This window comes from Madurella fahalii (genome assembly GCF_045866475.1).
Source record: "Madurella fahalii IFM 68171 DNA, scaffold_5, whole genome shotgun sequence".
NCBI classification, from domain to species: Eukaryota; Fungi; Ascomycota; class Sordariomycetes; order Sordariales; genus Madurella; species Madurella fahalii.
In genome coordinates, this window is record NW_027263975.1 from 2,991,710 (window position 1) to 3,018,739 (window position 27,030).

Here is a 27,030-nt window from a genome sequence, read left to right on the forward strand (position 1 = left end):
TAATGTAATGTATGAATATAACCTACCTGCTGCTTCAAACTGTGTTATCATGCGAGAGAGAGAGAGAGAGAGAGAGAGAGAGAGTGGGATGGAGCACACGGGATGCCTGGGTATATAGGTAGGCCGAGGATGGCTACCCGAAGCGCCAGTGTACGATCATAATATGTAGGAGACCCACCATATTTTGTCGTCGCGGTGAGGAGAAAGCATACAGCCCAGCAACTCAAGCATCCTCATCATTATGGAACCAGCTAGCGCTTCTCTCAGCCAGCCTTGGAAGGCGTGGTACCGGCCCATCCCGGGGCCACTTGGTCGTAGGATGGTTATTCCCTTCATGGCAGCCGGGAATGGTATGAAGCTCCCCTTATCCTCGGGATTTTGTATCTGCGATATGATCGGTATCAGCTCACGCGACAGTGTTAAGGCGGGACTAACGGCGGTCCTGGTGGCTCCGGCGGTTCTGGTGGCTCCGGCAGTTCCGGTGGCTCCGGTGGGGATGATGACTCCAAAGGGGAGAAGAAGGAAACTGCATAAAGAGGTTTCTCATAGCTCTATCAGACTTGCGAAAAGGGAAGGATAGAAGATCGTGACAGGGCTGTCTTGATACTGCAATGTCGTGGAACATGCTCTGTCTGTAGGAACTTGGCCGAGCGCTCATATCAATGTCCTAATATAGGATGTATGGCGTGATCGTTTCACCGGGGCGCGGGGTTTGGGAAGGGTATTGCCGAGCTCGTGCTGCCATGCATGCGCATAGCCAATACAAGTAAGGTATAGTGCCTAGGTAAATTGGAGCTATCCAAGTGCATACCTAATTATCAGGAAGATAGTAGCCCTACTACGGCCACTCTTTCCTTTAAGATGCAATACCCCATGAGTCACAGACCGTCACCACGTAGTTTGCCCGCCGTGACAAGAGAGGTTGAGGCTTGACCGCTACGTAGGAGCCATTAACGACAGTCATGGCTCCCACAATGACCGAAACTCATGAAGCGAAAGTTCATGTTCCCCTGCCGTACCTGGTCAGGGATCCCTTATACAAGACCGAGAAGCCGTACGCCGCCGTCTTTGACGTGTCTGATATACCGGGCGCAAAAGCCACCAACCATGTCATCGACATGTTCGAACAGGACGTCCGCAACGCACGCCACCTACCGCCCTTCAGCTTGCAGGAGAACGGCTTCGAGTTCATCAAGCACCGGACATGCCTTGCCGCAAGCGATTTTGACGACTGGGATTTAGTCTACGACAAGTTCCGGGTCGAGATGGAGGCCATGCTCCACAGCCGATTCCCGTTTTACAAGAGCATTCTCTACCTCGACCACACCATCCGGAAACGAAGTCCACTCTTCCCAGGCAGCCCGGGACAGCCCGTAACGTTCCCCCAGCCGGCGGCGCTGCCCCATTTCGACTTCACGACGCATGGGTGTCAGCTCCGCATGGCCCTACGGTTCCCCAAGACGCCCGAAGTATACCGCGGCAAAGATTTTGACCTGATCAAGTAAGTCTGCCTACATACTTGCCGGCGTAGTGGGTGTTCGGAGCTGACGCACATGAATAGCATCTGGAAGGTCCTCGAGGGTCCGAACAATGACTGGCCGCTGGCCGTCTGCGATGCCAAGAGCGTCGATTTTGCCAATGACTTCATTGCCAACGATGTCATCAACGAGCAAACGATCGGCGAAAACGGCTTGATGCACTACAACCCCCGCCACAAATGGTATTACCTGGCCGACCAAGAGGTCGACGATCTGATCCTCTTCCGCAACGCAAACTCTCTGGGCAAACGCGCAGGTCAGTTCGACCGACCGTGTTTCTTGTCTTTTTGAGCCGGATCATGGCTAACGTGCTGATCGCCGGGGTGTACCAGTTGCCTTTCATGCCGCGTTTGACCCTGGCACGGTGGATGGGCCGCCCCGTCAGAGCATTGAAATCCGGTTTGCAGCCTTCTACTAACCTTGTGGGGTTGATCTCTCATGGACGCCGTTTGGGCGAGAGGATCCTTACCGGGCGGTGGGAATCATGCGCGGCCGACGCGCCATATCCATGAATTTCCAACGCCGAGAGTGCTGTGGGATGGGGGGGTTTCACACGGTTCCATTTGTCTTGTGGCTTCACTTTTCCTCGTTACTAGTAGTACCACCTGGGTAGTATTTTGACACTGATCATACCTAACCTTGATAAGCCCTGGGCGAAAAGTATCTTCCTAAGATGGGTGAAGTAGTAGGTAGGTAGGTGCCGACCCTTAACAGGCTTCTCCATCTCCTGAACACTATGACCACAATACCAGTGACAAGGACGGAAATGGCCGAGGTCGCGCCCCAAACCCACACCGAAACCCCTTCGGCAATCCCCGTGACGTTCATGCTCAGGCAGGAGGAGATGTAGTTGAGCGGGATGAAAAGGAAAGCCAAGAAGGTGAGGTCGGCAAGGTTGCGCGATTCACGAATCCCATCCTGCGCGTCCATCCACTGGGCCAGGCCGACCAGGGCGTTGCTGGCTGCCTGGCACTGGAGGGCGAGGCTGCCGCACCGCTCTATGAGGTAGTCGTAGTCGCCCTGCAGCTCGCGCTGGATCTGCTCCATCTCCGCCAGCCGCTCGGTCCGCGGCCACGACGCCGAGCCCAGCCGCGCGATGCTCCCGAGATCCTCCTTGCAGAACCGCTCCACCCGCCGGATCAGCTGGAGGTTGAAGAGGAGCTGGTCGACTGCTCGGCTCTGCTGCAGGTCTCGGCTGGCGCTCCTGCTGTTGGCGGCCGAGCACTCTATGATGTCGGACTCGATGAAGTTGAGCAGCTGGATCCGGGTGCGCGCGGCCTCGTGGTAGATGCGGCTGAGGATGTAGAAGGGGTCCTCGGCCAGCAGCTGAGCTTCATGGCCGGGGGATGAGACGGCCAGGAGAATATCCATGGCGGGATGATAGGGGCGGTGTTGCTTGGGCTGGACTCGGCGGCCATCTTGCGGCCCGGCGCCGCCGTTGCCCATGATGGGGAGATTATACGGCACGACGGGGGCGAATCCAGCGTTAGGATCGCCAGGCCTGACGTATTCCGCCCATGGAGGGTCCACACGGTCCGATTCTCTTCCGCCGTCCACGAGAAGCAACCCTATCGCTCTTGACTTTTAGTGTCTTTCCGCTCGGGGTCTCCTGGCCGTGGTAACATACCGTGCCAATTCTTGCCCTCACGTTTCACACTGAACGAGACCAGTTGTTCCACCGTCAGCCACCGCTCCGTGTGGACGTGCAGCGCTCTGATTCGAGTGGCACCGTAGTGCCGGAGACCGAAGAGGCGCTGCTCGTACACACGGCGCTTGTCCTCAAGCTTGATGCGTCGCTCTAACCGACTAGCCGGGGCAGTGGAAAAGGGATGCGCCTCGCTCGAGACCTGCAGCATCAACATGAATCTCACATGGATAATATTGTCCCGCCTGGAGGGCAGGTTTGGCAGCGCGTACCGTCCCTTCCGCGCGTTGGGTGTGTGCGTGTCATTGTTGAGTTCCAAGTGGTCGATGAAGAACTCGGGTCTTATTTGGTACATCTCCCCCAGAATGCCGATGGATTCGGGCGCCAGGAGCCCTTCCGTCACCGTGAGGTGGGACTGAGGTGCCGGGCGCATCCACTGGGCGTTGGCGCCGGGCGCTTGGGTGGCGAGAGGAAACGAGAACCGACGTGCTGGTGGCGTCGAGGACGGACTGTGGCCCAGGGGGCTTCCGGTTTCAACGGGGTCACTTTGGCCAAGGTCGTGTCCCAGCCAATAAATTGTTGGTATCTGTAGTTGCGAGAACCCCGGGCTTAATGCCGTGTTTAGATACTCAATTAGAGTTTCGTAGAACGGAGCGGCGTCTGGCCAGCGGCGGAAGCATTCCCTGATGCGTGCTTCATACTGTTTCGAGGTAGACGGCTTTGAGGCGTGATGCGGCATTGCGACACGTAATTACCACCTGACACTGGCAAGGGTGTTCTGAGGCGCCATGCTGGGGTGGAAGATCTTGTCCGTCCAGGCCGTCGGCCAAATGCATCTTACTTTTATCATGTGCTATACTGCACCTCGGACCAATGTAGGCAACCATCAGCGCCCTACGAGCCTCAATTTCGGCACGGCTCTGTCCCGGTAAGCCAGGTTGGGCTTCAATGATACCAGAACCCGACTTCCTGTTCAAGTATCCTGTTTGCTGAGTCTTTGTGTGATGGCAGCCCTGCTGATGCCTTCATGCACGTAGCCTGGGCCAAGACGGGATATCGTGGACCAATCCATTTCTCTCCTTTTCCTGATCTCCCTTTTTCCGGAAGGGAAACCGTCGGGAAACCGTCGGATTTGATCAACAGGTAGTCTATCATAGCGAAAACAACGTCTAAAGTGCGGGAATAGCTAGGATAGAAGGAAGAAGTCGTCCTGCAACACGATATTGTGCTTTTTGGTGGGGTTGTCCTCTGGATGATCCAGAAGCCCCCGGGTAGAGCAGCAACGGACCAAAGGCTCGGAGTCCTGCCATGTCATGACCAGTTTTTGACGATGCCGAGCTTCTTCGCAGCTGCTTAATCGGTGGAACAAGCGATCATCAGACGGGTGATTGGGTAGCGTGCGGCGGTTCGGGTTCGAGCCACCGGGCTCTTGTAGTATCATGCTTAGCGGGAGGACCTATCGGGCATTGCCGGATGCCACATCTGCTTGGCAGTGCAGGTTGTCGGGCTCAGCCCATGTGGCGGACAGTCATACGGGGTCAGTTCAGAGTTGGAGCCCGCCTGGGCCGGCACAGACTCGATCGCCCCTCCGAGGTCGATGCACAACGCATCGGTCCAAGATTTTCTGCCAGTTGCCTGTCTGCCTGTGATAGATTAATGAATCAGGGCCACAGGCCCCGCGGAGAGCGGCACGGGTTTTGCCGTCATCGTCCCATGGTTCGGGAAAAGTGCACTTCCAGAGGAGGGGCACTGGGCCACCACGCTTTCACCCATCCATGCAGTGGCGCAAGCCTCTACACTACTCTGTATGTGATAGGCAGCGGCGATTTCCAACGGGGCAACTACGATAGATCCCTAGCGGTACGGCTCGATCGCCACCCACACTCGCTCTTCCCTGTGGGCAGGCAGACTGCCCCGTGTTCTGCTCGCTCCGCCTAGATGCTCTCTTTTGAGACTGCCAACGTTACTGCAGAACGAGCATCATCGCGGACTTGCTCCCGACTCGGTGAACAATATCACTGTAAGCGCCTAACGGGTACAAGCACTAACATATATGTAGGGAGGTTATACAGTAAGACTGCGTGGGACTGCAACAGCTGCTCTAGCACGAGGTTAGGAATCCGGCAGCAAGCAATGCAACAACGTAGTTGGTTCTACCCCAACGTCTCCACTGTGGCATGGCCTGTGGGATCCTCACTTGACGAATCCCCGCCCACTCGCAGCCGGGCAGTGCCTTCCTAGCGACGTCGCCTAGCACCAAATGCAGCAGTGCCAACGCACTCGATGTGGCTAGTGTGGCAGCACGCCCTCCCGTAACAGCAATCCCGCAACGCCCGTTCCGAGCTTGTGGTAATTAGGAGCGGGAAAGCCAAGCATCGTGTCTGATGCATAACACTAATGCAGTGTGTACTGGGGCGTTCTCGGCAAGGCGAAAAGCCATGCCGACGCAGCCATTATCACCAGCTCCAAGGACCAAGACACAGACCACCAATTGGTGTCATGGGAAAAACGCCTCATGTGTCTCAGCGCTTGCCACTGCCCGTGAGTAGTTCTCGGTCCTGCTGTTGACACGGTCAAGCTTTGGGAACCGGCGCCGAGTTGCGGCGCTTAGGGCGGGCGCTGATCTTGTACTGTTTTTGCTGCTCCGACTGTTCTCGCCGTGGACCGCACCATGTGAGGAAATACCACTCAAGCCCAATTCAGTAATTATTTGCCTGCCCGGGTCCGACGGTGCTCCGAGTTATCGGCGACGGCAACAGCCATGGCGCGCCTTGCGCGCTGGCGTCGTATTTCCCCTCGCCCGCCCAAGCAGTACCGGCAGCACGGCTCACCGTCTGGAGGCCCAATGGCGAAGTAGGGCCGACTTTGGTTCCCGAAAAGCTTTGCGATTGGTTGTTTCGCACTGCACTTGCACTCAGGCAACGCTCGGCAGCCGCCTTTTTTTGTATCCTCAATGCTCCTCACAAAGCAGCATCTGGGGGCCTGGGCGCCCACATCCCATGATAAAGCTCCCTCGACACAATGTTCTCAGCATCACCGTCTTCAGATTCACATTGTCTCCCAGCTCTCGCCCCTCTGTTGCTCCCACGTTGTCCTAGCCCCGCCGGCGTTTCGAGGAAACACTCGTACATAAGGTAAGGTAACCAACAATACCGGATCGCCCAGCCCATCCCTCACCACAGTGTGGGTGCATCAAACCCCTGGAATAACCAAGTCCGATACCCTTCATAACACTTTTGCTCGCGCCATCCTCTTTCTCTCAGTTTAGCTAACCAGGACTCATTCCCAAGACTTGGGCAGCCCGCCCTTGGCCAGCCATGCAGTTCAGCCGCCGGCGTCCATTCAGTGGGCGTGATGAGGAGTCCGACAATGACCCGGCACCCGCGGCATCCCACGGTCACAGCGAGCTCTCGGATGGCGGCCTCAAGTACACGCTCGAAGAAGGTGGCAACGACTCGCCTGCTTCGTACCAAGAGGCCACGGGAGCGCCGGTCGAGAGAAACTCGCCACTGGGATACTCGGTCGGACCTCTCACAATCATCTTCCTCGGTGTGAGTAAGATGGTTGGCACAGGCGTGTATTCGACACGTAAGTGGGCGGCTTCCGAGCTAGGGCCTTGTTTTTGCCTTTTTGCCTTGTAACTGTGGTTAGGGAGTGATTTAACCCTTTCAGGAGAGAATTAGCGTCGGGCGTCCTCAACGGCACGGGCTCCGTAGGCCTATCACTGATTTACTGGGCTCTCGGTTGCCTGACCTCCATTGCGGGCTTCGCTGTGTACCTTGAATATACAGCATATTTCCCCAACCGGTCTGGGTCAAACGTCGTCTACCTTGAACAGGCGTATCCACGGCCTAGGTGGCTATTCCCAACCGCCTATGCATTCCATACCATCGCCCTGTCGTTCAGCAGCGGAAATTCCATGGGTAAGCTTAGTGCCTCTCTTCGGCGCAGACCCCAGGTACTGCCTACCGTACCATTCTTGGCTAACCAGGAATTGCTATCCCCTAGTTCTGGCGAATTACATTTTCCGGATTGGCAACCATACTCCGTCACCTTGGGAACTTAAGGCTGTTGCCATGGCCGGTGATACCCTTGCTCTGCTATGTGAGTTCCACCCCTGCAGCCTGTTCCGTTCAGGCCGGAAAATTCCCTCAGGGGCTAGAATTCTTAACGGAATCAGGTGTCATATTCCACACTCGCTTCTCGTACCGACTCTGTAACGGTATTGGTGTCGTCAAAGTCCTAACCCTAATCTTCATCTCCATCACGGGCCTCGTCGTCCTAGGGGGCTACGTCCCGCGGGTACCTAACCCGCATCTTAATTTCGTCGATGCCTTTGAAGGCCAGCCGACCCCCTATGGCGCAACGAGCGCCCTATACCGGATCATTTTTTCGTACGGTGGTTTTGACAATGCTTTCAACGTCGTCAACGAGATCAAGGTGGGTTGCTCTCTGCTACGAACGAGAACGCGGACCGGGAACAGCGATACAGGGCGGAATAAACGCTTGCTAACGGCCAAGGCAGAATCCCGTCAAGCAACTCCGCCGTAACGGCTTCCTCGCAATCGCTATCGTTTCCGTCCTGTACATGCTTGCAAACGTCGCCTACTTCGCGGCTGTATCTAAGGAAGATTTACAGTCCGCCCAACAGATCGCCGCGAGCCTCTTCTTCACCAACGTGTTCGGGTCTAGTAATGCCGTCAGGGGCTTCAACTTCCTTATCGTGCTGAGCGCGTTTGGTAATATCATCGCTACTCTGCTTGGCACATCACGTTTAATCCGAGAGTGTGGAAGGTCCGTCTCCCCCCTGTCTCATGCTACGTCCCTATACTTTCCTCTGCCATTCTTACTGACCAATAGAAACCGTATAATCAGACAGGGTGTCCTCCCTTTCCCTAGATTTTGGGCCTCAACCCGCCCCTTTGGCACACCCCTCGGACCCTATATCGTAAAGTGGGCATTAAATATTTTCACGATTCTCGTCTTACCCGCTGGCGACGTCTTCAACTTCATTACCGACCTCCAAATATACCCCTCTGCTTTCTTTTACTTTATTTTAGCAGTGGGCATCTACGTGGTGCGGTACCGGCGTCGGCGTCTTGGCCTACTCCGGGCTAGCTTCCGCGCGTGGGAGCCCATCATCATCTTCAACATCCTCGTTAACCTCTACTTATTCATCATGCCGTGGTATCCCCCTGAAGGTGGATCCTTTGCCGGCGTTGTGAGTTTTTGGTATGCCACGTACGTGGTTGTTGGGATCGGCATGTCAGTAACACACCCCCCCTCGCTCTTTCTCCTGCTTCCCCATCCCACACCGGGTAACCGATCGGAAGGCTGCTGCTGACAAGGATTTGTTTTTTCTTTTTTTTGGGACGCTTTAGCATGGTCGTCTGCGCAGTCTACTATTACTTTTGGATCTCCCTCATCCCCAAGCTGCGAGGCTACCGCATCCGGCAGGTGGTTCTGAATCTCGACGATGGCGACGTGCAGAGTCACAAGCTCGTAAAGGTACCACTGACGGAGTTGGCCGACTGGGACGCGAACCATGATGCTGTGGGGAGACCTCTCAGTGCAAGTAACCCGAATGTTGGCGATGCGAAACAGACGACCGTGGTGGCGGCAGCGTCCGCCGGCGTGGAGAAGTAGAAGACGGGATGTGAGCGCATCCAAAGAGGTTATTTTTTACACATGTGGAAGTGTCGGGGTTCTAGGATGTTTTTGTTGTTCATCCATGGGGCGATAGTGTGACGGGAAGCGGAAACAAAGGAAGAGAGTGTTGGTCTTTAGAAGACTTCTGTTTACAGAATATGCCTTTCCTTCTTGTTCTCTGTCCACCCTTTTCATCTCTCATTTTTCCTTCTCATTTTTCCTTCTCATTTTTCCTTCTCATTTTTCCTTCTCATTTTTCCTTCTCATTTTTCCTTCTCATTTTTCCTTCTCTTTACTTCCTTCTCTTTTCTTCCCTGTCTTTTCTTCCCTGTCCCTTTCCCCCTGCCCCTTTCCCCCTGTCCTTTTCTTTAAAGATTTTTCCTTTTCTCCTGCATCATAGTTTAGAGAAGCAACAGAATATAGAGGGCCGCCTCATTACTAAGTCTCAGAGAATGAGATTCCCAAGATTGTAGGACTAATAAGAACAAGAACAACAACACCACAGACATTAATACAGGATATAAAATGATACGTGATGTCTTCGTAAAATATTATTGTCCTTCTCTACCCTATAGAGTGTGCCGGACCCCACGGTTGTTTACACCGGAAACTTGTACCGTTCAAGCCGGATGAAGACTTATATTCTCAGGATGGTTACTAGGGATACCAAGCATCCGAAGTTGAACCCCTTGAAGAGCTGCCAAACCGAGGCCTATAGGAATACAAATATTATAGTTGAAGAAGGAGCTTAGTCAAAATTCTTAGTCATGGCATGAGGCGCAACACTCGAACGGACATGATTCCGCGCCTGGACTCCTACCGCATCATCAGGGTGGTGTCTCTATTCAATGCCTACCAGTTGACGTATAAAAAAAAGAAGAGGGAATTATAGCTCTCGTAGTGCAGCTCAAATTAAAACGGTAAACTAGACGCGTTGTCCATGCGTTCTACAGTTGTAGATAAAAGGGATCTATTGATCTGCTTGATAACTGCCTGGAAGGAAGTACTGACGGCCTAGAATATTAAGGCAGGTTGGAAAGCAGCTAGGTTGTGGCCTATATTAGTAGCTAAGCTACTGATAAGCCCGTTGTTGTTGTTGGATAATTCGAACCAAGTTACTGGGTCCTGAAAAGCGGGTCTATCTATATTGCTAGATCCCAGAGCAATGGATCAACTAGACTGTCGGGTTAATGGAGTTGTTATTTCAACTCCTAAGAAGAGGTCTGAGTTGCAGGGTCATCATACCACATTGACTACCAGGATCCAACCCCTAGGATTCGCCGGCATCTAACCCGTAAGGTTGGAAAAGCCTTTTCCAGCAAGGACTTCGAATTAGCTAAACTGTGGTATGAAAATGAGGCTCTGAAAGCCCAGATTGAGAACATCCGGCCTGTCAAAAGGAAGAGGGTTGAAATTGACCCGAATACCAAGTTCGCTACAGCTGACCAAGTCCACCAAGCCCAAATCGAGGCCGGACGTATTGAAGATAGCCTAGATGAAGAGAGCGGGTCAGAAAGTAGTAGTAATAGTGGTAGTTCAGTAGTTTCCTATATATTAGTCCAGGTAAAAAAAGGTAATAGATTTGGGTGTGGTTTTTGGTGTGGGTCTTACAGACTGTTCCGAATGTGGGGTGTTCCGAAAGTGGGTACGTTGACTTAAAACAAGTCCTTAATACAGGAGATATTATAATGTTTGACGACATGGAGCTCACTGAATGGACAAGGAATATAGCTGGGCACATGCTCGACAAAATCAACGCTCGGACACTGGTCATAACGTGAATAAAGGCCAAGTGATTTACCTGGATATGCTCAAAGCGTTCTATATTAAACAGCATAGCTATCTCAGGCTCTGCTGTCTGCTAGGGGTCCTGTAATACCGAGATGACACATACGACATCGCGTCACGCCCCGAGTTGCCTTCAAGTGTATATGGGATCGTTTCCCGCAATCACCACCCCGCTCTTCCAAATGAAGTCTTGGGGCCCTTAGACTCTTTCTTAGACTCTTTCAGAGCCGTTGGCTTGTCATGGAGAGTCTCGGTTCAGGACGACAGGGAAATGTACGCTGGGCTTGGACTGCGTTCCAAAGCCGACAATTTCAGCACCTTGGACCTTGACCACTTGGAGCCGCTCCGGGCCTTAAAGAACGCCCTTCTGGTGGAAAACTGCCCCCACGATCGTTGCGCCTCACTGACATCTGCGGATCTGGACTCCTCGTTTAGGGCCCTTGGGACCTTCGGGATCCGGCCTCCCGAATCCATGTGGTTGCTGTGGATGGTGCAAATGACCTTCGCTAACTTGCGCTTGGTTTCGCATCGACCGCGAGAGTTCCAGTCGTTCTACGTAGGGATGGTTGTCTAACTTTCTGCCTGAAAGTTTGCAGTGACACCGAAATTCAAATCCTGATCCTTTAGCATCAAGCATAGTTTCAGACGGCCCTCTTCTTTCCCCAATACTTCTGAGACTTCATACGTACATGCAGTGCATTTACGTGGGGCTGATGACATGCAGCCTTTCGAGGCCTTTTGCGCCATTGCTTCATTAGATGCTCGGCGTGGGAGGATTGAAATATAATTAGGGCAGATGAGCTTCAACCTCTGGTCAAGTATAGGGTAAGCGGGTCAAGAGCTTGTTTATAGACGTTGTAGTTAGCTGACGATCTAGTGGTTATGATTGGCCGGTTAGTAGGTGGCCCTTTGAACGGTTTCAGTGGTGGGTGTACCCGGTTTTCGGCGCGGCCACGCAGCGCTCCCGCGTAGGTAAAACCGGTGTCGTTAGATAGAGCGCTTCGTGCTCTCTCGAACGATACTGGTTTTGTCGGTTTTGGTGGGGTTGTAGCTGAGATGCGAAGAAGCTTTTTGAAAGGCGAATGTATTTTTTTTTTGGACGGGGCGGGCACTTGCACCTTGAAATTTTGCGATCTGTTCTTTTGACCACTCTTGGTAGCATCCCTGCCCGGACACGTGGTAAAACAAGTATCCAACCTTTGTAAAATCTTTTGAAAAATTTGCTCCTCATCATTCTATCATTTTTCTGAAGGCTTGGCTTGTTTCGTGCAACTCGATGACAAGTTCGCAAGTCGCCCGCCGTCGTTCAACGGTATCATCAAGACCTGCCCGGCAACCAATTCATACCCCCAAGCGCCTTTAATTAGCAATCGACACCCATCCAGGGTTTATTACCTTGAAGTCCTACTTCGGACTGACAAAACGAGATCGAAGAAGACAAGCAACACCTATTATCGTCATCATGGCTAATTTCGGTCGGGTCGATTCAAGTTGCGCAGCGGCATCAATCACCCTTACCCTGAGCGCTCTCATTGCCATGCTTGTTGTAACATTATCTGGTGTTGCAGACGGCACCCTATACCTATTCCATGTCAACGCAACAGCCTCTTCCCCTTCTTCCGTATTGATGGCCTTGTTGCTTGACACCTGCAGCCCGATGCCTCATGAGCGGGCCGTATTCGACAAAATTATCGAGGCAGGGTTCCGTGGCAAGCAGATAAACATCACCGCTGCTGACCTCGGTATATATGACCTATACGATGTTGGTCTGTGGGGTTACTGCTACACTCCTAGGAATGGGTCTCGGGCGTGCACAACGGCTGCTTTCAACTGGGCCGAAACAGCGTTGAGTACGACCAAGAACGGCGGCTCCATCGGCGCTATGTGCGCGACTGGCCAGAACGAGACCTTGCCTGAGGATATCTTGACTGAAATTTCTGCCTTCGAATTTGTCACCCGTTGGGCCGAGATCGCTTTCGCGTTTGCCGTTCTAACACTTGGTGTCGAGCTGTTCTTCGGCATCTTTGCATGCCACAGTCGCGCCTGGTCCTGTGTCACACTCGTTGTGGCCTGCATTGCTACTATTTCTGCCTGCACTGCCGGGCTACTAGCTTTGGTCATGTATGGTATTAGTACCATCCACAGTATCTCGGTCTGGAACGGGGTCACGACCGACCTGGACACCTGGTGCTTTGCGGCTATCTGGATCAGTGTGGTCCTCGCTATCACAGCTAATATATTCTGGCTTTTCACTAATTGTTGCTATGCCCACGGCCACAATTCCCGTGGGCATGGTACGTGCGGTGAAGGCGAGAAGTTTGTTCCGTCTGGCTCATACCAACTCATCGGCGATAACGGCGGACACCCCCAACAAGTACAAAACCCAACGCTCGAGTCCTCCGTACGGTTTCGCAGGCAACGCTCAGACGCTGCATCGCAACTAGAAGAATAAGGGGCGGTGCTCTGCTGTTTTGTTGGTCTGCTCAGCGTGTCAGAGTAAAGTCAGAGGTTGATTGGCATCTCTCATGTAATTAGTAGATAGGTTAGTCTCATCCTCTTGAGCTCAACTAAGAGGGTGTCGACCCTCCAACAAGTTAAAATCATCATCTCACTATTTATTCAGTGCCCCTCATCCTACATAAAGCTTCTTTATGTATCACTAGGTAGCGATAAGAACTAATGGTCGGTGGTTGCCTGAGATTCTTCCACATGCGTGACTAGTAGCACATGATAGGTTTCAAACCGACAACCTAAGATACATACTTAGATGGGCAATGGGCATGATCTGGGGCAATAAGGTTTCTCGTTACATGCAGCTATCCCAGATGAGCAATAATACTGCAATTGACTTGAACTAGATATCACCGAAGCGTTCAGACCCACGGGCTGTTTGAATACTTATATGGGCCTGCAACTGAGACCACACTGCATGCTCGATTGGCGTATTCCCTGTTTCGAGTGGAAGGGCAATTAAACTAGGATGGCAGTGAGACAAACTCAGCTCCGATATCGTCAAGGTGCCTGGACCTGCTGGAAACACCCTCCGGAAGCCCCTCAGTTTGTAGATCGTCATCCATTGAAAACTTCATCACCGTAAGCACCGTACCCCGGTCTGACACCGTTTGAACGGCGACAGTATCCGAATATACCCACCATCGGTTGCTGGTTGGTCGATGCTCCGGCGGTAGCCAGAGCACTCTGCCAGAATCCCTCATGATCCATCGCCCGTCCTCAGAGATACTGTAACCAGTACGACGGAGATCACTCAATTTGGTAATGGGCCACGTCTTCAAGTCCGACGAGAAATCCAGTGCAAAGTTTCCAAAGTCCGTGACAAGATGTTGACCGGTCGCATCAAACGAGAACTTGCTCACAGAGTACGTTCTCAATTCGAGTCTTGCAAGACAGGTTGCAATTGAAGGGGCCGTATCCCAGAGCTCGATAGATTCAGTAGCCATAAAAGAAATCACGGCGAGCCACCTGCCGTTGGGTGAGAATGCAATGGAACTCCAATGATCAGAGCGAGGGATAGTCGTTGTGCAGGCGCCAGTGGCAACCTCGCAGACCTCGAGCTTGCAGAGATAATCATCTCCAGAGACCCGAGATCGGGCAAGCCTCCTATCATCAGGAGAAAAGGCCACTCCGAGGACGCACGGTGTTAGCGTATGCAGCTTCTCGCCTGACTCCACGTCCCAGATAATAATACCAGGTTGTTGGTTGGTCCTGGCGCATGCAATCAGCCTGCTACTGCTTGAAAATATAAGAGACACATATTCCCGGACGATGCGGTTGGCCGTCGGCCTTGCTGTCTGATCGCCCGTCGCCGTATTCTCGGCGTCATCCTCGCCTTCGAAACCACCGTCAGTCCGAGTTGTTAGGATTCTTGTCCGATCGCCCGTCGCGGTATCCCTGAGGTCGATAATGCCATTCTTTCGGGCTACTGCAAGTCGTCGGCTGTCATCCGAGATAGCCATATCCATGAAATCCTCGAATCCGACAATGACCTCGCCCGTCGCTGCTGCCCGAAGCTCGCCCCGGTGCCCATCCCAATTCGACACTAGGTACTCGCCATTCTTAGAGAAAGCTAGCGAGGCTGCGATGAGCCTTCCAGGCTTTTTAAACCCTGGGCAGACAAGAAGCCTCATCGCGCTGGCTGTGTCCCAAATGCAAAGTTGCCCGTCTGCCGTATATGATGCAAGCCGAAGACCATCTAGTGAGAAGACTATGTCCATAAGGCTGAGGTTCTCGTAGGGTTGATGGTTTACCGGCGTTATAGACCGGTCCGAAAACACGTCCCAGACCTTGATCACGCTATCACCTTCCGATGACGCCGCGATCTGTCCCAACATCGGCGAGAGAGCCATGGAACTGAAGCTCGTGCTGCCAGCTGGAATCTCGGCGACAAGTTGACCACTGGAAGTGTCCCACACTCCAACTACCATAGGGGCGCGGCTCCACATGCACGCGATCCGCTGACAACCAGGCAAGAGCCTTACTTTGTCTGGTGTCCCGATTTCGGTCGGATAACCTTTGAGTTCAGCCATCGCTGTACGCTGGCCGGTTGCTTTATCCCAGGCCGCAACCATTCCTTGGGACGTAGCAATTAACACAAGACCGTCGCTCCCACAAGCAAGCCCACCATCTAGTATTTCATCACGGTATCCCGTGAGATCGACGACACGAAGCGTCCACAAGCAGCGCCATTCCACAGGATCCCAAATCTTGATTACGGAATCATGAGAAGCCGAAGCAAAGACCTGACCGTTGGCCGAGAAAGCAAGACACCGGATCGGTAACTGGTGACCTTTCAATGTACGAAGTGTGTGCCCGCTCCGGCCGTCCAAAATGATAACATCGCCGCTTGAATGGGCCGTAGCGAGCAGTTTGTCATCGGGTGAAAACATCATCGGGCCGAATCCCCCGCATCTGACGGGCCTGCAGTCAACCATCCATGGTCGACCGCCGGTGTCTGTCAACTTCCAAAGTTTGATATTATCGGTTCCCAACGCGAGATACTGGCCACCGTTCGAAAAGGCAACCTCGCTTTTCTGGGCGTACCAGGTTTTGTCGGGGGTGACATCCCAAAGCACGTCAGATCCGATATCCCAGAGCTTGACCTCGCCTCGTATGGACACCAAAGCGACTAGTTGATCGCTAGGCGAGAAGGCTATCGAGTCGATCCATTCACTGAAGCCAGCTTTTGTCAAGAGGCATTGTCTTGTAGCGATGTCCCACAACTTGACCGTTTTGTCTCCCGAAGCCGAGACCAGCATCTTGCCGTTGTGGGAGAAGCAAAGTGAGATGGCCGCTTCCGTATGACCGTCGAGCATCAACATATGCGAGTCCCAATCCTCCTTCACTACAGGCTTGAGCGGCATCCAGTCGGGCTCTTCCATGTGAAAAAGCTTCCGTACAAGACTTCGATGTGGGCTGAAAACCAGAGTTGCGTAGATTTGAAGAGGGGCATTTTCAATAGCCCATCGGCGAAACAGAATAAACCGATCTGCGTCGCGGATTAAAGCCGTAAGCTCCGGGCTCTCCTTTGTCTGTGATGGTACGTCAGCGGTTGCGTCAATAGCTGGGGCGGCTTACTAGTAAAATCTGTACTCACGAGAAGAGCGCTGATTTTCTCCAAGGCGAAGAGTCCTTCAGACACCTGTCTCAAAAGGCTCAGTGCCTCTAGCCAATAAAGGAATTTTGATTTGAGAAAGATGTGTAATGTCCCACAGTCTCCGAGCTCCCGGGCGATCTCTCGTTTGGAGTGCTCACCGGGAGTGCTACGGGCCCAGTGGAGAAGGTGGTCAGCCCAGTAGACGCACGAGTACCTCGCTGGAGCGAGCGGGTCTGGGTCGGGTGTCGTGACATCGTCGATGAGGACCCCCGGGTGGCGTAACTGATACATATCACGTCGTAAAATCCCTCCCAAGATCTCGAGTGATCGACGAAAGATGTCGTAGTGGAGGCTTTGTTCTCCCGACGGGAAGAGACCGGTTGCCGGGTCGCTCAGGTAGTCCTTGGCCGAATGATGGATCAAAGAAACCTGATCGTCCCGGATCGTGAGGAAGGAGCCGCACATGCCCACGATACCTCTTACTGTTTCGGTCGTCAAGTCAGTGGGCAGCGTTAGCAAACTCCATATCTCGGAGAGAGAGAGCGGCCGATATGCCAGGGCGGTGATAGAGAGTGTCTGTCGGCATGCTTCAATGCTCTTAACCCGGTCCATCATGCGCTGGTACAGCTCGTGCAAGCCTGATGGCACTTCCTTGACCACAGCCAATGGATCCACCAAACTCTCCGGCCTGTCAAGCTCCTGAACGACGAGCGAGACCCAAAGAAACGTGCCGTTTGCCTTGTCGCGCAGAGCGTTGCGGACCTTCTCCTTTAGTTTGGGTCTGTGTTGGAGAGAGTGGACATGAGAGAGCTTCTCGTCAATAAACAGGTCGACAGCACCTGAGACCTGGCTGGCTATTTCCCGCAGCTCCAAACTAAGCCTCGCTTGATGGTTGATAGACCGCAACTTCAGTTCAATGTCGAACTCATTCCGGCTTGAGACTAGCCATTTTACGCGCGATGACGGGCTCGCCATGTGAACGAAGAAGTCCAAGAGGTTCGGCAAGTCGGCTGTGCATTCGTCCAGTCCATCCACGACCAGATATGCGGTGCCTAGGCCGGGGTCTTGCAGGATATCCCGAAGCAGCCCAGAGAGCGCGACCCAAGAATTCGGGCCCTCGAAGAGAGACTTGCCGGCGTGGTCGTACTTTTTTCGAACGTGTCCGAGAAGCGACGGTTGCTGCTCGACAAGGAGATATATGAGACCACGCAGCACGGCGGTTGCGCTGTTGATGCGAGAATCGGTGGCCTGGCAGAAAAACCACGAGATATGGGTATTATTCGTGTTACCGGCGACCACCCGTTGCAGCTCGTTGATGATGCCACAGAGCAGCATGGTCTTGCCTTTACCAGGATCACCCTTGACCCACAAGAGACGACTTTCGGAATCATCCCTCCATCGCTGGAATTGCGGATTCCTCAGAACCCAGCTGTATGAACCCGGAAGCAGCCCGCCCTTATCCTTTTCGATGCGCTTCTTATCATCTCGAGGATCGGTGGTCCGGAGATCTCTCAAGCACTGCTGGTCTTTCTCAGTCCTTTGTCCCGTAACCAGCCGATCCAGATTTGTGCTCGCTTGTAGGGCGATGTATTCCATAGAGCACTTTTGCACGTGCGTCTCGGCATCTGAGATGTCCTTCATGTTACCATCCCAGTCGTCAAGCTTGACGAGGTCCCGGAGGAAAGCCAGGCCACGGTGTCGGTAGTAAGAGCAGACACTCTTGATCTGATAGGACAGGAGACTCTTGTAGAGGTGAATGATTTGCTTCCCCAGCTCATTTCTCACTTCAGCGAGTTCGTTTGCGTCTTTATCGAGATTCTTTAGCAAGGGATTTGTCAGGCTCCAGTACCAATCCATCATCATGGTGACGCGGTCGATGCCTTTACGGTTGGTCTCGGTCTCCTTGATGGGGTTGACGAACATCTGGAAAAGTCAGTGTCAAAAGCACTCCCCGGCCGGCACATGTAGAGCACACCTCCAGGGCGACGCAGGTCGCTGCCCAGGGAAGGGAAGCCTGTGGAAGGGCTTGAACCGCAAAGCCTATGGTAGTCTTCGCCTGTAGCACCACATCCGTAACGGTATCTAGGCGTTGTTTCAACTCGGCCTCCCTGGAAATTCTGTCGAGACCGGCTTTGACGACCTGTTCCATCTGACGACGTCTCGAATCCGGGTCATTTTGAGCGATTGTATTTGGATTGTCGTCGGCGTGGTCGGGGGTAGCGCCGAGGTCGCGAGATAAGATCTTTTCGTAGGCCTCAACCAATTTCCTATCCTCCTTTTTCAGCTCATCATAAGCTTGGTCCCAGAACTGCTCTGCACGATTTGGTGGAGGAAACGCGTTGACAGAGGAGGTAAGGCGGGAAAGTGGGGGTGTCAGAACACCCGAAGTTGGTAAGGGAGCAGGTAGCAGCGTTTGCCTGGCTGTTGAGTCAGGTGGGGTAAGGGCAGGAGGCCGCGAGGGACTGTGTTGGGTGGCCGTTTCGCTTTGCTGCAGACTGCGGCCCCGGCGGAAACGCCCCTTTAACCGGGAGAAGGAGACCGATGGGGGCATGGTAGCTGCGGCACCGAAGTGGTGAAGGAGATAGCACCAGCAAAGTTGCGGTAGCAAAGATGGAAAGACTCGTGCGCGCGATCGAGCCGAGGTTCGGAACAGTTGGGGGGGTAAGCCCAATTTATTTGGGGCTTGCTCCGGGGGAGATCTCATTGGGCACAATTCCAACTGCGGCCTCGCAGAGTCACAGCATGCCACGAGAGCCACATACGTCTCAGGTTGGCTCATTACAGCCGGCAACGGTGGCTTTCGGGTGTCGAGACCAATGGACTTCTCGGTACTATATGTGCCATGGATGGCGGAACAGACACTTGGGCGTTGTTTTTTCGCTTTGGTTGTCCTAATTACATAAGCATTAATTAACAGGCGGGTGACAGAAGAAGAGGGCCGGGTTCCACGTCCGGGAAACTTAGAGTTTAACACTAGTCCCTGCTACTAGTGCTATTGTCCGTTCGTACGACTACGCCAGAAGCCCGATCCTCTGACACCCAATCTTTTTATACATTCAAATTACAGTAACCCTCTCTTCATACACTTTCTCAGCAAGACTCCCGAGCTGCCGCCGGCGGACGCTCGACAGGTTGTGCCGGTTCCGTTCAAACCAGTCGCTTCACCAAATTGGCTGCGGAAGTCCTGTAGTTGTAGGACTGGTGGTCATACTTCATGGCCTACAATCTCAGTGTTGGCTAAAAATTGACATACTAGCAACCACTCCCCCTCCCCCCCGATCCGCCAGCCCTAGTTCCCGCTACTTCGAAGCCAGGTTAGCCATGCTTGTCAGCGTGTCGGGATAATCAGCCCCCAGTTTCGTCTTGCAAGTCTCCATCACCCATACGTCCAGCTCCTCAGCCTCCTCCCACCGGCCCTAGTTCCAAAAATACAACGCCAGGTTGGCTACGCTAGTAAGCGTCGAGGGATTCTCTCACCCCAGAACTTCCTTCCGTAGTTCAACAGCCTTAATCTAGACACTTCTCAGCATTTTCCCACTAGCCTCGGTAATCGAAGAATAATACAACAGAGTCCAGAAGAGTCGCCGTCCCAGCCTTCCCCTCCCTTGAACCTGTGCCCCTTCTCAACAAGCTACTTCCGCTTTATAAACTATACGAGCCAGCGCATACCGATGCTATGATACTTCTCCTCTACCACAGAAGAAGAAGCCTTTAAAACCCCCCGAAGCCTCTGTGATCTGTACTTCTCCTCCCTCCCACTCTAACTGCTACTTGCTATAGCTGGATATAAACTGGAACTCTAACAGAATGGCGTGCCGGTCCAAGAGGCCCTTTAAGCGTAAGAAGCTCGCCTACGAAGATATTCTGCCGCTGGATCTAATTAAACGACAGAATCTACGTCTCTGTCGCTGCCGAGGTATCTCCAACTCTCGCTTGAATTATCCTAAAGTCCTTGCTTAGCAGATCCACGAGGTCTTAGTCGCTCCTGTCTAGTAGCTCAAGATACCTGTTGATCGACAGGGACTTCTTCCGTCTAAGGGCAGTCGCCGAGACTAGTGTAAGTAGTAGCTTTAGCTGAGATGAAAGTATTGATAAGCCGTCGGGATCGATTTCGTCTTTCTTGCGCTTCTTCATAAGCAGCTCTCTTAACTCGCTGCTGTCCAATTTCTTACCTTTAATTAGCCATCCGCCCCTCCCCAGAGAAGGTATTCCGCTTGCCCCGCAGTTGTGTGTGGGTATACGCACCTGCGACACAGTCAATGCGAACGTTGTAGTTTCCATGCGCCTTCTGCGCCTCTCCTGGAGGTCGTATGGGGTTGTCATCTATCACAAACGCGCATCTGTCGTGGATACATGCTAGGCGATGATGGCTAGTTTTAACGGAGCACCGGACACGGCGGGGTACAGCTAGAAGGGCGTTCACATTTCCCAATCGAAATGATGAACAGGTCTGGTTATTCAGAGCGGGGTATATTGATGGCTGAAAACAACAGACAGCGTCCTCTCTGATTGTTCCCCTGCTTTGCTCCTTTACTTCACCTCTACCAAATGGTTCTCCATACCCCCACTGCCTTCCACGCTCTCTCCTCACTTACTCAACCCAATCATACTCCGGCAGCATCTCCTCCTCCATCTTCTTAAACGCCCCTGCCATAAACTGCTGTACCCACCCTAGCAGCCCCGACCAGCTCACAAACCACAGCACCCCGTTCCTCACCCTCACTCCCCACCGAGTCTGCGGCGCCAGCGCGGTGCCCAACAAATTCGGAATCTGCGTCAGCTCCTCCACCAGCGGCCGCATCACCTGCTCATAACCGGCCAGCGCCCTCCTAAGATCCCCCCTGTGCCTCGCCACCTCCCCCGCGAGCACATACGCCCCCGCCAGCGCGAGACTCGTTCCTGTCCCGGTGGGGCCTGCGGCGTAGCCCGCGTCGCCGACTAGGACTACGCGGCGGGAGAGGTTGTACAAAGACGGGGGCCTGACCTGGACAATCTCGGTGGCGTAAAAATCGGGCGATGCGGCTAGCATCCCCGCTATGAGGGCCGGACATAACCAGCCTGCGGAGGAGAACTGCTCTGCAATGAGCGACTTCAGGGCGTCCTCTCCCTGCTGCTGAGCCTCCCGGAAGGATGCCATGAGATGCGCCGGTTGTTGGATGCCCATTATCGCTGCGCGCGTTACTCCCGGCGAGCGGTCCGGCCCGGCCATGATCAGGCGCCCTCCCGGCGCGCTGTACGCCTGGCCCAGAGTGGTGGAGTGGAGCTGGGAGAGCGGGAGGGACGGGTCCGGATCGCCACGGATCGAGAAGTAGGCGGCCCACCAGTTGATTGGGCGCATGTGTGCGCGGACGGGGCAGGCGAAGCCGAGGGCGCGGGTGCGCGAGGTGGAGCCATCACAGGCGACGACGAGGTCGAATTTGGTTGGAGGGAGAGTGTTGTTGATGAAGGTTACTGTCACGGGCCCGTTGTCGGTGATGTCGGTGTTGGGTTTGTTATCACTGGTGGGGGCGGGTGAGCGCGGCTCGATCGAGGCGACTTGCTCGCCAAAGATGTAACGGATATTCTCGTTGGTCCTAGTCAGGTCGACCAGGATCTCGGCGAGGTCGCCGCGGAGGATTTCGTACTCGGACACGAGCGACTGCTGGTCCGGGTTGCTGGTGGCTTCGATGGTCGCCACGGCGCGGCAGTGGCTGTCGACGAAGCGGATCCCCGTGATGGGTGTGGCTTTGGCCCGCACAGCGGCTTCCATGCCGGACATCTTGCGCATGACAGTCACGCCGACCGTGCGGATATCGATGGCTTGACCGCCGACGCGCAGCTGGGGGAAACGCTCGATGACGGTGACTTGTGCGCCCGCCTTGGCGAACCAGTAGGCTGCTGTCGGACCCGCGATGGAGGCGCCTACTACCAAGACTCTGAGCTTTTGGTGATGTGACATGGTGAAGATGGCGTACTCGGCTAGGAGAGGGAAACCTGGAAGACCTAGAAGGAGGCCGGCCGAAGATGAAGATGGGATTGGGACCCCTTTTAAGCCCTATTCAGCTCCCCATCAGCATATCCAGAGGAGCAGCCAGTAGAGGGCTCGAGCCACGTTTGCACGCCGCATGTCGGACCGTGACTCGGGCATCCCGAGGCCCGAGCTGCTCGGGCGCTTCGACCGAGCTCCTGACCAATCACAGCTGGCAGGAGGTTCTACGGCCCAGGACTCTGGATCATGCAACTTCCAGTCCACGACATCTGTCAGTCACCAGCAGGATTGAGACCCGAGGAATGTTTCATGGCCGAAACAAAGAGAACTCATTTTGCTGTTGTCCGTTTTGCGCCTGATTGTCCTGGATCAGCTGGTCCCAGAACGCCCAGTCCACCTCGTTTAGATTGAAGCTGCCGTCGATATCAGGGGCAATGTCGTCGAAAGAATGGTTCGTAACTGGATCCAAGCTAGTTTCTGTGCTCCCTTTTAGAGAAGCTTTGTTGTTGTCCTTTTCGCTCTTTGTGCAAAGAGAGCGCAAAGAAGAGATAAACGCGGGTTCCAACGAGCCGTCCCCTGCCTTCGTCGGTGGGTGGGCCTCCCATGCTTTGAGCGTCAGACGGCCCAATGCCACGTACAAGGCCCGTTTCGACCCCAGAAGTTCGTCGTGGTGGTGGTGCATTTGCTCCACCTTGGCCCAAACGGTATCTATCTCTGCGGCAGAGAGCATGTCCTTACTCCTTAACAGCGTGGTCAGGATAAAGATGAAGGAATCCCATGTGCCCCATAAAAAGAAGTGTCTCAGATGCCACTGGTATTTCTGCACACCCGGGTGGGAACACACCGCCACGTCGGTCTCCAGAATATTTTGCGCGAGTTGGAAGACCTCCCGCTTGTCCGCATCGCTCGCGGTGTAGCTCCTGGCTTTGGGCAGCCGGACCCGCAGGCGCATGGCAGTGATCCCCGATCTGGCGAGGCAGACGGTCAGAAAGTGCAGTGCGTTGACAACGTCACAGTAGCGGATGTATTTCTCTTCAACTTCGCTCTCGGCCTCGGTGACAAGCTTCTCGGCTTCTCGGACATCCCCAAGCAGCCATGAGTTTGGTCCCCTCCCTTCTGTCGGCTTTGCCCTTGATGCAAAGAAATTTCCGAGGCATACGCGCGACAGGCAGAAGAGCATCTCGGTTGCCCCCTTCCTCTCCTGCGGCTGCTCAGCCATGCCCGGCCAGATCTGGTCATCGTTGATGTTGAGAGGCGATCGCGTATCCCATGCCTCGGGAAGCATCGATATCCCCATGCCCGCCGCACCGCTGGCCCTGGCGTCCAGGGGCATAAGCTGGTAGAACAAGCGTCGCCTCATCTCGACGTCGAATGGTGGCAGGCCCAGCTTCTCTCCGTCCCGGTGAAGCCCAATGCGCTGTGCTATGCGCACAGCCACGCCCGTCAAAATCCAGTACGTGTGTGCGCCGTAGGAGTACTGCGAGGACAGAAGGTAGAGAACTAGGGCTTGCAGGACTGCTAGCTCGGTGGTTTTGAGAAAGCCGGCATTAACGAGCGCCTGTCGCGCTGCGAAGTTATATTGGTGCAAGAGAACAGCCCGCGGCCGTCCCAACTTGGAGATGCATTCCTCTTCAGTCATTGAGAGGACGGCGAAATGATACACAGAAAAGAGTAGGCACTCATTGGGCTTGGACACCATGGAGGGCTCCTGCGAGGCTGCCTCAAATACTCTTGTGGTGGATGGAATATGCAGGATCTTGCAGAGCGGCTCGACCCTTTCGATGTGCGTTGTCCATAGCATCCAGGCGTTCTCAGGAGTCGGGTGGAACAGCAGGAGACTCCGCTGGGGCCCGCTCATGAATGCTTCTGTCAAGGGGTCTGATGGAGCTGCCGGGATGGCTTTGTCGGGCATTTCGTCGTCTTCGCTCTCCACGTCGGAAGCGCCCTGAAAATGGTCACATTCCAGGTTTCGCCAGAGCTTGCTGCCCAAATAGCGCGATTTGCCCCGGTTAGCCAAGAGCCTGCCACCCGTCCGCAAGTCTTCCGGCTCGTCCCAGAGCAAAGATACAGGCTCCTCGGCAGACTCTGTGCCGATCCCATCCGACTCCAAAAGGCCGTGTTGGCGCAGGATGCGCTCATAGCGGGCAAGCCGTTCGAGGACATCGCTGCTCAACTTGCGTTTCCGCGGCCGAGGTGTCTCATAGACGCACTCGACCACGCTCTTGCGGCAGCGGGAGCATGTCGGTGTTGCCTTGTCGCATTTCACCTTGCGTCGGGCGCATGCTTGACAGCTGAATGACATGGAGGGCTTGGACGTGGCCCCGTCGCTGCCGTCATCGCCTGCACCGCTTCCTCGCGGAGGCGCCGGGGCAATCGCTAGTGGCTTGCTCCGTGAGTTGATGTCATGTGAGGCCATGTCCCATAGTTCCCTCGTTGCGAGGGTGACACGTTCGATGGCGCGAGTTTTGCTGTTGCCCAAGCAAATATGCTGGGATTAAGCTGAGTTCCCGGGATCGGTTAACGCCAGTGTCGGTCCGTGCGCACAACCCAGGCGCCAGACATGGATTCGCCGCCCCCTGTAACAAGGCGTCATGTTGTAACGTTAAAGGGTACCTCTGTACCATCGAGATTTGGAGGATCTTAGTTCGAGCAGTCGTACCGAGAGCGCCAAAGAAGCTTGCTGCCCCGGTGCGAAGGGCAGAGGCACAGGACGGCCGGTTTCTGTCCGTTGAGACCGGGAGCCGAAAATGGCAGCACTGCCCAGCATTTGTCTGTGAGTGACATCGTCACGCGTTTAATCTTACACACTCATCTAATAGTACAACCTCCCACGGTAAAAATCAAAGAGCGGAACCTTCCGGCACAAACGTTACTGGCACACTCCGTACTGAGTTGAAAGAAACCCAGCCCCTCCAAAGTCCCCTCTCACCCTTCCGCGCCTTCCAACCCCCCGACTCCCCAGGCAACCTAAACCCTCTCTCTCTCCTGCCTCCACACCTCCTCCCGAAAAACATTCCCCCTCCCCTCCGCCTGAGTCTGAGAAGAGATAGTCCCCATCCCCAACCCCAGTCCGGCATTCCTACCCGCCCCATCCCCGCCAGCTCCCACCCCTCCACCCCATCCCCTCCCCACCTCGTTGCCGCCGGCCCCGGCAAAGGCCCCAGCCATGCGGACGGCATTCATCCTCAGCCCCTGCAAGTCGGTAGTCACGACCTTGATCTCCCTGCCCCTCAACCCCACGCCCGCTCCCCGGGGCAGCCGCGTCATCTTCTTGCCCAGCCTCTGGCCTCTGCTCTGCCGCTCCCCATACCCCCTCCCCGACCGGCCCAAGCCCCGCCACCAACCCCCGGCCCCGGCCCCGGCCCCGGCCCCTTTCGCAGACCCGAATCCCCCGCGATCCGACAGCCACCCGCGCAACGTGAAGCCCGGATAGCGCCGTCGCAGGAACACGTACCCCACCATCAGCACCAGGGTGAGCACGCCGAAGACGACGGGGAGGATGATAGCCAGGGTGTTGAGGCTTGGGGTCTGTGCCGGGCCGCCGTTGCTGTTGTCTGGGGACTGGGGCTGGTTGTTGAGCAGCGGGGTGCTGGCGTTGAGATTGCCTGAGGAAGAGGAGGAGGAGCTGCCCCGGCGGATGAGGGACAGGCGCGGGCCGGCGTGGCGGATGCGGCCTGTTCCGGTCCGGTCTTGGTTGTTATTATCATTATCATTATCATTGTTGTTGTTGCCGCTGCGGTTGTCGTTGTGATTTGGGGAAGAGGATGGGTTTGGGAGGATCGGGGGGTTAAGGGGGCGGATGATCGGCTCGGAGATAAATAGTATGGCCGAGGTGGAGTTCGCGTTCCGAGGCAGGTAAGAGTCAAGGATGGACCACGTGAAGTTGCCGGATTGGGTTTCGACGGGATCCGAGGTGAAGCCCGCTGCTCCTCCTCCGCCGTTTGCGGCGTCGTCTTGGAGATTGGAAAAGTCGGCTTGGATGAGGATCTGGAGCGGGGCGTTGATGAAAAATGAGGGGTCCCATATTACTAGTGGTTGCAATGGTTGGTTAATTGTGCGTGGTGGTAATAAGGGGTTAGGTAGCCTACTTTCGACAGTGTCGCCCGTCTGGAACTGTGCTCCCTCTGAGGGGGAGCAAAAAGGCGTGTCTCCGCGGTTGTCGCACATGGCGAAAGTGATGTTCTACTTCGAGAGGCTTCCAGAGCCGATTGATAACGTATCACGAGAGCTTACGATGGGCATTATCTGGGTACGGACGTACGGTAGGGACTCGAACAGGAGGAAAGAGGAATGGGACGAGGATTCCATGATGCATCGTGAGACAAAGGACTCATATACTGAGGTCCTAACTTTCCGCACACCATCTTCGAAGAGCGCGATCCCTTCATTCTGATCTGTTCTGTGTGAGCTGCAGGTATAACTCATGCATTGTGACAAGATTTGTTATGCTCAGCATCCGCAAAGTCTTAGTGGTGGGGTGTCACGGACCCCTTTTCGGCCGAGCGTTGAAACGTGCTCCGGTACGTTGGGAACCCCTGAAATCCGGACCCTCGAGAAAACTTGGACCCCTATGCCGGCAATTTCTACCCTGCGGGCCTCTAGCGCACCATTCGCATTTTTCCGGGTCTATCAGTGGACTGAGAAGGCAATCTGTCATGCGCGAACTGGCACGGCAAAGCTAATGGGATGGAACCCGAACCCCGCGATGTTTCGAGAACAAAGACGGTTGGGGCTTTGGCCCCTGCATCTGCTGCGTGCCTTCATCAGAAAACGAGGGGTTATGGATGTATGGAGATATGAGGCGAATGGCGTCACGGGGGATGCTAAGTTT

General features: G+C 54.6%; 8 protein-coding genes across 8 annotated transcripts; 3 read left to right on the top strand and 5 right to left on the bottom strand.

Moving 5' to 3' along the window:
• Positions 1-974: 974 nt before the first annotated feature.
• Positions 975-1,956, top strand: MFIFM68171_09480 (Methyltransferase; the record flags this gene model as incomplete). The annotated part of the gene is made up of 3 exons (XM_071064899.1): positions 975-1,501; positions 1,562-1,794; positions 1,871-1,956. 3 exons carry the CDS (start codon positions 975-977, stop codon positions 1,954-1,956), a joined length of 846 nt encoding a protein of 281 aa, XP_070921000.1.
• Positions 1,957-2,171: 215 nt separating this feature from the next.
• MFIFM68171_09481 (Magnesium transport protein CorA) lies at positions 2,172-3,922 on the bottom strand (the record flags this gene model as incomplete). The annotated part of the gene is made up of 2 exons (XM_071064900.1): positions 2,172-3,106; positions 3,166-3,922. The coding sequence occupies 2 exons, from the start codon at positions 3,920-3,922 to the stop codon at positions 2,172-2,174; spliced, it is 1,692 nt and encodes a 563-aa protein (XP_070921001.1).
• Positions 3,923-6,500: 2,578 nt separating this feature from the next.
• On the top strand, positions 6,501-8,829 carry MFIFM68171_09482 (High-affinity methionine permease; the record flags this gene model as incomplete). Its single annotated transcript, XM_071064901.1, has 7 exons — positions 6,501-6,771; positions 6,867-7,106; positions 7,192-7,287; positions 7,364-7,623; positions 7,709-7,977; positions 8,059-8,448; positions 8,565-8,829. The coding sequence occupies 7 exons, from the start codon at positions 6,501-6,503 to the stop codon at positions 8,827-8,829; spliced, it is 1,791 nt and encodes a 596-aa protein (XP_070921002.1).
• Positions 8,830-12,082: 3,253 nt separating this feature from the next.
• Positions 12,083-13,072, top strand: MFIFM68171_09483 (uncharacterized protein; the record flags this gene model as incomplete). The annotated part of the gene is made up of 1 exon (XM_071064902.1): positions 12,083-13,072. The coding sequence occupies one exon, from the start codon at positions 12,083-12,085 to the stop codon at positions 13,070-13,072; it is 990 nt and encodes a 329-aa protein (XP_070921003.1).
• Positions 13,073-13,595: 523 nt separating this feature from the next.
• On the bottom strand, positions 13,596-18,782 carry MFIFM68171_09484 (Vegetative incompatibility protein HET-E-1; the record flags this gene model as incomplete). The annotated part of the gene is made up of 3 exons (XM_071064903.1): positions 13,596-16,166; positions 16,232-18,154; positions 18,207-18,782. The coding sequence occupies 3 exons, from the start codon at positions 18,780-18,782 to the stop codon at positions 13,596-13,598; spliced, it is 5,070 nt and encodes a 1,689-aa protein (XP_070921004.1).
• Positions 18,783-20,822: 2,040 nt separating this feature from the next.
• MFIFM68171_09485 (Oxidoreductase) lies at positions 20,823-22,169 on the bottom strand (the record flags this gene model as incomplete). Its single annotated transcript, XM_071064904.1, has 1 exon — positions 20,823-22,169. One exon carries the CDS (start codon positions 22,167-22,169, stop codon positions 20,823-20,825), a length of 1,347 nt encoding a protein of 448 aa, XP_070921005.1.
• Positions 22,170-22,506: 337 nt separating this feature from the next.
• MFIFM68171_09486 (Transcription factor vrtR1) lies at positions 22,507-24,615 on the bottom strand (the record flags this gene model as incomplete). The annotated part of the gene is made up of 1 exon (XM_071064905.1): positions 22,507-24,615. The coding sequence occupies one exon, from the start codon at positions 24,613-24,615 to the stop codon at positions 22,507-22,509; it is 2,109 nt and encodes a 702-aa protein (XP_070921006.1).
• A 551-nt stretch (positions 24,616-25,166) lies between these two features.
• Positions 25,167-26,366, bottom strand: MFIFM68171_09487 (uncharacterized protein; the record flags this gene model as incomplete). The annotated part of the gene is made up of 2 exons (XM_071064906.1): positions 25,167-26,227; positions 26,288-26,366. 2 exons carry the CDS (start codon positions 26,364-26,366, stop codon positions 25,167-25,169), a joined length of 1,140 nt encoding a protein of 379 aa, XP_070921007.1.
• Between the last annotated feature and the right edge of the window lie 664 nt (positions 26,367-27,030).